We start from the raw sequence: 7,983 nt of genomic DNA, 5'->3' as shown, positions 1-7,983 counted from the left end.
AAACGTGTTCATCTCTATGCAACCCTACCTCCCTGGAGGGGTTTTAAGCTAGTACCGGACAGCATGTCATCTTGTGTGTGAATCCTTTGGTGGCAAGGATTCTTCTGCTCTACAAAGCCAGTGTTGCACTTTTAAAAATGAGTCATCTTTTCTTCATTTCTTTATGTCATCTGAAATGTGGCCAGTGGTTACTCCTGAATGCCTCATAAACATCTTGTTTGAACTGGGATCCAGCCAGAACCCACATGATGTATCTGGCTGATGGGATCCACGCTTGACAGGATCCCTCTGTGTCATGGGAGGAAGCTCAGGTCCAGTGTGCAGCAGGATTGGGACTTATTTTTGAAGGTTGAGCTGGTGGAATTAGCTGATGGATCAGGTGTGTGTTGGGGGCAGGGGAAGAGAGAGAGAGAAATAAAGGTGGGAAGAAAGGAAGGAAGGAGGGAGGGAGGGAGGGAAGTCAAGTCAAGAGTCAATTAAGATTTGACTCCAAAGTTCTGGGCCAGATCCAATTGCTCTAGGGCCACCTGGACTTCCTCCTAATTCACTCCCGGGCTGCACACTCGCGCATGTTTTCTTTGTGTGTATAAACTCCACGGAGACTCATCCAAGTTCACTTTATAATGTGCCTTTTTAGACACCTGTTTTCACTGAAACACAAAATCAGTTGTTGCTAGTGTAGAGCGTGTGCACATTATGAGGCTTCGTTCGCCGGGGTATTTACGGTGACGTTATTGCCTGCTGGGTCCCGCATTCACTGTTTGGAGTTCGAAAAACATTATGGCAGATCTAGAATTTAGAACGACTGTTTGATTCTTGTATCAAGTACACTGTTGATCATGAATGAAATAATACAATTTTCCTCCCTGGAAAAAAACTGGAAAATCAGTTTCCATGAGGGTCAACCGACGATTTAGCCCTCACTTTCCCCCAGGGGACTCTTGACACTATCTGGAGACATTTTTTGATTGGAACAAATCGATGTAATGGATTTGTGATTTTTATTAAATGCTTGAGGGAGTTCGATTAAATGAACACATGTGGCCAATGTACAAATGTTGGGGAAATTTTGATTCACTAGATTCATAAATTCATTAAGTGACATTCTTCTAAATATTAACCTAATTGTATTAGTTTGCTAGGACTACCATAAAATACCACGGACTGGGCAGCTTGACAGAAATTTATTTGCTCATAGTTCTGGAGGCCAGAAATCCAAGATCAGGTGCCCTCAGGGATGGTTCCTGGTGAGGGCTCTCTTCCTTTTTGATTTTAGATGAAAACTACATCATAATATTTTCTATTGTATTTCTCTTATAACTGAGATTGAGCACATTTTCCTATTTTTAAATGTAGTTTTTCATTTTATTTTCAGAGAATTATCTATTCATGTCCTTTGCCCACTTTCCCACTGGGTTTTTGGTCTTTTTCTTATTGATTCATCAGAGTTCTTTACATATGAAGGAAATCAAGCCTTTGTCTATTAGATATGTTGTCCATATTTTCCCCCAATGTGTTGTTGATCTTTTGATTTTGTTTATGATATTCTTTGCGATGCAATGTGGAAAATTAAAAATTTGTACTTAGAAAAATTTACCTTGTTCTTCCTTTATGCTCTTCGGGCTTTTATGTTATACTATCTTTAAGGCAAGCTGACTTGAGCATATAAATATGTGAGCCTGTGAGAGTTTCTTACCCTTGGCAGACTTCAAAATGTTTTCTTACTCACAGGGTTACATATATTACTTATATATACTTATATTCTAACCATTTGAGAGACCCTTCTGGAAACTTGAAGATTGACTACCCTCTGGACTTTACAAGTGCTCTATTATTTGACATACAGACCACTCTCCTCTCCTCCTAGGCCCAGGACAGGCATGACCAATCAATCCCAGGATTCTAGGCAGACATGTCCAGTGGATGGAGGAGGTGGCCTCACACCTATAGTGTCTCTGCTGGTCCTGCTAAGCTCCTCACCTTTTGCCTTGCAGAACTGTGAAGAATGGTCTCTGCAGACCTGGAAGGGCTGAAACTCCAACGACTCAAGAAGAGGTTGAAGACCCGGCAGCAGACATGAGTCAAGCACAAGGTATGCTGCACTAGAGAGGGCGTGGGAGAGAGAGGCACGTTGATTCCGCAAAGGCTCGTTGTAGAGGAGTCTACAACGAGGACCTCTACAAAGGACCCAGCCATTCGTTCTTTGCTTGAGCCTCCAGTCTTGACCAAGGGTGCCTGACCATGCTGGGGCCCGTTTTCTACTCCTGGTGGGGTGTGGTGTTGACAGTGTGGATTTGGGCCACTTAATTCAGAGCTGAGCTCTACTGGTCTTGTCACATACGGCAAGTCCCTTGATCACCGGCAGCCTCATTTGCATATCTATAGCGTGGGGACGTTGATAATAGCACCTCCCTGTGGAATGGTGAGCCCGTGTGCACAAAGCACCCAGGAACCATCCCTGCAGACACAGCGCAGACATGATCGTGACAATTCGTTATTATGTTGTAACCATTTTACCGCCAGAACTGAACTTGGGAGGCATCGTGAGATCATCGGCAGCTTCGTCCTGTTCCACAGCTCCCCTCCCCAAAGTAGAGAAAATGCTGGCAAGCATGGTAACGCCTACGGTCACCCTCCAGTAGTAATAATTTTCAAAATCTCATTTCGCTCATGGCATTTGTTTCCTGGGACGACGTGTCGCAGAGTTGGGTGTCTGAAACAACAGAAATGTATTGGCTTGCAGTTCTGGGTGCCCAGAGTCCCGGATCAAAGGCAAAATTCACGTCCACCCAGAATTTCAGAATGTGACCTTATCTGGAAACAGGGCCACTGCAGACGCAGTCAGTTAAAACGAGGTCGTGAGGGTGGGTCCTCATCTGGTATGACTGGTGTCCTTAGAAAAGGGGGAAATTTGGACACAGACACAGAGGAGGAGCCCACGGCAAGAGGAAGGCAGAGGCTGGAGCAACGCACCTACCAGCCAAGGAACTGCCGGCATCCGACAGATGCTAGCAGGGAGGCGTGGAACAGACTCTCCCTCACAGCCTCGGAAGGAACCAACCCGGCCGACACCTTGACGTCCAACTTCTGGCCTCCAGGACTGTGAGACAATATATTTCTGTTATTACAGCCACTCCGCCTGGGGCACTTTGTCATGACAAACCCAGCGGACCAATGCATTGGTCACACCAGTGTCAACTGACGACTGAGCATATGTCTCCTGTCTGTCTATGGCTTGGAGCCGACAGCCTTTAGGAACTCATCCATGAGGTCCACGTCCAGCCAAGGGGGAAAAACAGTGTCCCTTAGTAGGTGGACGTGCGATCCCCTTTCAACACAGCCATTTCCTCTGCCATTTTCAACTACCGCTTTGCCAGTAGACCAAGTCCAGTTGAACAAACTCAAGGTCACACCCCCATTCTCCAAGGAGGTCTTTTTAATCTTCTCTCACTTGGCCCATTCCTAGGGAATGGCGATGAACACCCAGCCAACCAACAGCTCTCTGCAGAGGACACTTTCTTCTCTTCTTTCTCAGAGTCAACCCTTACACAGGTGACAGATAAGGGACGACAAAGCCAGTTTTGAGTTGGTCCCTACACAACCCCCAAACCTCAATGGCTCAGCAGAACGCGAGCTTGTTTCTCGCTCCTGTCTGGCGTGGAGGTGGGGGCGCCATCTTGGTAGTGATACATGCTTCTACCATTCTTTGTGGCGGGAGAATGCAGCACGGTGAATCATGCACTGGCTCTTAAATTCTCTACCTGGTAGTCACAAACATCTGTCACTTCTTACCTGCCATTGGACGAAGCATTTGTAATCCACTTGCATGTAAATTTTACCTTTTAAAAAAAATCCCTGAAGATAATATGAAACTCTAGTAAATGATTCATATGCAAAAGTGTTTAAGGGTGAAATGGATGGGTAATTTTAGCTTGCTCTGAAATGCATCAAAAAATAAGATGGCGTGATGGACGTAAGGACGGATGGGTAGACGCATGATGAAGCAAACACAGGGAAACGCTAGCGGTTGTAGAATCTGAGTGGTGGGGAGGAGGGGGCTTGATATACAATCCTTCTGACTTTCGTGGATGCCTGAAAAGTTTCATTAAAAATTGTTGGGGCAGGGCAGGGCACAGTGGCTCACACCTGTAATCCTAGCATTCTGGGAGGCAGAGGCAGAAGGATTGCTTGAGCTCAGGAATTTGAGACCAGCATGGACAACATAGCCAGATCTTGTCTCTACAAAAAATAGAAAAATTAGCTGGGTGTGGTGGTGCACACCTATAGTCCCAGCTACTCAGGAGGCTCAGGTATGAGGATGGTTTGAGCCCAGGAGTTTGAGGTTGCAGTGAGCTATGATCACACCACTGCACTCCTGCCTGGGTGACGGAGTGGGAGTTTGTCTCAAAAAAAAAAAAAATTGTTGAGGGGATAATGAAAAAAATAAATTACAGAGGGGAAGCTTGACTTAATCAGTGTTGACCATGTAACTTCTCCCAAAGAGTAGGATTAATTCAACTCTCAGCACCTTAGGTCCAAAAAGACACCACTACCACCCCCAATGTCATTAAACAAATAAAAACATTTGCTACCCAACCCTCGTGACTGTTTGCAGTTGCTCCCAGGCTGTGGACCAGCCATCCCAATGAAGAAGTCCTTCTGAGGCTATCAAAACACGGACCAGGCCACGAGACTCCGATGACCATCCCTGAGTTTTTCCGAGATTCGGCCAACCGATTCGGACTATGTCCAGCCCTTGCATCAAAGAACGGCAAAAAGTGGGACCTTCTGAATTTCAACCAATACTACGAGGCTTGTCGGAAGGCTGCCAGGTCCTTGCTCAAGGTAAATGTGTCCTTCGTTCATTCATTTATTCAACCACCCATCGAGACTAGGTAACACACGTGTATACACATGGTACGAAATGTGTAAGGTACCAAAAGGTACAAAGAATAATTGGTAAAAATTTTTGCTCTGATCCATGACCTTCAGCCTCTTAGTTTCTCTCCATGGAGGCAGCCATCATTGCCAGTTTTTTGTATGTCTTTTTGGGGAATAAATTATGTGTATATATTATACAGCTTTTATACATGCAAATTTTTACATGCATGGTAGCCTACTATACTCACAGTTCTGCATCTTGCTTTTGTCCCTTAACATAATATCTCTATGTATTAGCTAGTTATGGCTGCATAACAAATTATTTCCCTGCCAAAAAAAACATAGTGACTTAAAATGACAAGCATTTAATATTATCTCACAATTTCAGTGGGTTGAGAATTTAGAAGCTGCTTGGAAGGTGGGTGGTTCTGTCTTTCATGAGGTTGCAGTCAAGCTGTCAGCTGGAACTGCCTCATCTGAAGACTCATCTGGGGCTGGGGGGTCCACTTACATGGCTGGCTGTTGGCAGGAGGCCTCAGTTCCTCAGTCCATGGCTTTCTCTATAGGGTGGCTTGAGTGTCCTCACAGTATAGTAGCCAGTTTTCCCTAGAAGGAATAATCCAAAAGAAAGAGAGAACAAAATGGAAGCCACAGTATCTTCTATAACCTAACCTGAGAAATGACATACTCTCATCTCTTCCGTATATTTTATTGGTTACACAGACCAACCTTGATACAATGTGGGTGGGGATTATACAAGAACACAGATACCTGAGATGAGACTCACTGGAGGTGAGGACCACCCTGGAGACTGGCTACCACACTCAGAGATCCTTCTGTACTGGTTCATTTTTTAAAAAATTCAGGCCAGGAGGTGGTGGCTCATGCCTGCAGCCCCAGCACTTTGGGAGGTCAAGGTGGGAGGACTGCTTGAGGCCAGGAGTTCAAGACCAGCCTGGGCAATACAGCAAGACCCCATATCTACAAAAAAATTAAAAAATTAGCTGGACTCAGTGGCTAATGCCTGTAGTCCCAGCTACTCAGGAGGCTGAGGCAGGAGGATCACTTGAGCCCAGGAATTTGCGGTTACAGTGAGCTATGATGATGCCACTGCACTCTAGCTGGGGCAACAGAGTGAGACCTTGTCTCAAAAAAATATATAAATAAATAAATAAAGGAAATTGAACCTCACTCCCCACCTTCACATTAACAACAACAACAACAAAAAAAGAACAAAAAAACCAAAAAGCAAAAGGACAGGAAAAAAGAAAAGAACCACTCACTGGGGCTGGGTTTCTTCTTGGCAACCCCACCCCAACACCACGTTGCTGTGGTCGGTTCATCTCTCCCAAAAGATGGTCCCGTTTAGCCACATTCTTAGTTCCTGCAGTTGAAGGTCCCCCTCCTCCCCTGAACCTCGGCGATCTTATTAGAAACGAATCAGTCTATCTACGCGTTAATAAACATTCTGTCCACAATGAACACAGATTTCTGGTCACTGAAATACCCGGTGGCTCATTCTAAAGCACCCACAGGCAGATGCCTTCCAAATGCTAACTTTCCCCCGAAGAACAGCAGGTCATTACCACCCTTGATCCCACATACCTAAAAAGAGTCGACAAAGTTGGAGGTTCCCAGAACCAAAGGAAGTGTCTCCCCCAGGGGTGGTCACCTTTGGGTCCGAGTGTCTGATTCATCATCAATCCCATTCAGAACAAGGCCGCATCTTCAAATGTGCGATTTATCACCACGATCTGATGTCCCTCTTTGAGTACTTTTGTTTTTAAAAATAAAAATAAATTCACATCCATTAGGACGGTGGCTATTATTTAAAAACAAAAAACAAAAAAAACCAGAAAATAAGTGTTGGGGAGGGTGTGGAGAAATTGGAATCCTTGTAAGCTGCTAGTGGGAATGTAAAATGGTGCAGCCCTGTGGGAAACGGCAGAGCAGTTCCTCGAAAGTTACACACAGAATTATCACACGATCCAGCAACCTTACTTCCGGGTATTTGAGAGCAGGGACGTGAAGAGATATTTGTACAGCCAGGTCCACAGCGGCGTTATTCACACTAGCCGAAAGGTGGGACAACCCAAGTGTCCATCAATGCGCGGATCAATAAACACAACGTGGTCTGTCCATACAATGGAATATAATTCATCCTTGAAGAGGAAGGAAATCCTGACACATCCTACGACACGGATCGTGCTCAGTGAAATAAGCCAGTCACAGAAGGACACGTCCTGTGCGACTCCACTCACAGGAGGTCCCGAGAGTCGTCAGATCCACAGAGACAGGAAGCAGGATGGTGGGTGCCAGGGGCTGGGGAGGGGGTGGGGAGTGAGTGTTTCATGGGGACAGAGCTTCAGTTTGAGAGGATGAGAAGGTTCTGGAGATGGAGGGTGCTGATGGCTGCACAACAGTGTGAATGCGCTTCATGCCGCTGAACTAAACGCTTAAAATGGTTAAAATGGTAAATTCCATGTTATATACATTCTACAATAAAAAAATAAAAATAAATAAATGGAGTGTTATGTAGAAGGAGGCAAACCAACCTCGAAATAGTCGAGAAGATACCGCGCCCCGTATTTTGAGCTCGATGCTGTCTTCCCCTCCCCCACGTGACTACTCTGAAGTCCGTTTTCACACATCCTAATGATCTAACGTGTCTGTGTTTATGTTTTCTGTTTGTCTGTTTGTCGTTTCCCTCCCAGCTGGGCTTGGAGCGTTTCCACGGAGTTGGCATCCTGGGGTTTAACTCTGTGCAGTGGTTTATTGCCGCCCTTGGCTCCATCTTAGCAGGGTAAGGCCACTGGCTTGGTCCACTGTGAGTATTGACCGACCAGCTGCCAGCCCGAGCCTGGCAGCCCCGGGCTGGTTCAGTTTGAGATGCGCACAGGAATTTCACACGGAGCCCCAGGTTAGCAGGAAGGACAGACACACAAACAAGTTGCAAACCAGTATATACACTTACCATCTCATTTCTGTTTGTATATTTACATATGCATAGATAGAAAAATAAGGACTACTGATCACAATGTTAATAGTTGCTATTTTTGGCAAGTGGATTATGGGAAACAATCACTTTCTCACAGCGATTAT

The 7,983-nt window shown here is 45.4% G+C and overlaps 1 protein-coding gene across 1 annotated transcript in view; it reads left to right on the top strand.

Moving 5' to 3' along the window:
- Positions 1-7,983, top strand: part of ACSBG2 (acyl-CoA synthetase bubblegum family member 2) — a 52,647-nt gene that overhangs the window by 27,218 nt on the left and 17,446 nt on the right. Inside the window, exons 3-4 of the mRNA XM_012646125.1 lie at positions 4,616-4,845; positions 7,596-7,684. Coding sequence (XP_012501579.1) covers positions 4,616-4,845; positions 7,596-7,684 — 319 coding nt within the window. The remainder of the gene's footprint in view (positions 1-4,615; positions 4,846-7,595; positions 7,685-7,983) is intronic.

This window comes from Propithecus coquereli, unplaced genomic scaffold (assembly GCF_000956105.1).
Source record: "Propithecus coquereli isolate 6110/MARCELLA unplaced genomic scaffold, Pcoq_1.0 Scaffold241, whole genome shotgun sequence".
Taxonomy (NCBI): Eukaryota; Metazoa; Chordata; class Mammalia; order Primates; family Indriidae; genus Propithecus; species Propithecus coquereli.
Note: the sequence above shows the minus strand (reverse complement) of the source record. Positions and strands in the feature narration are given on the sequence as shown.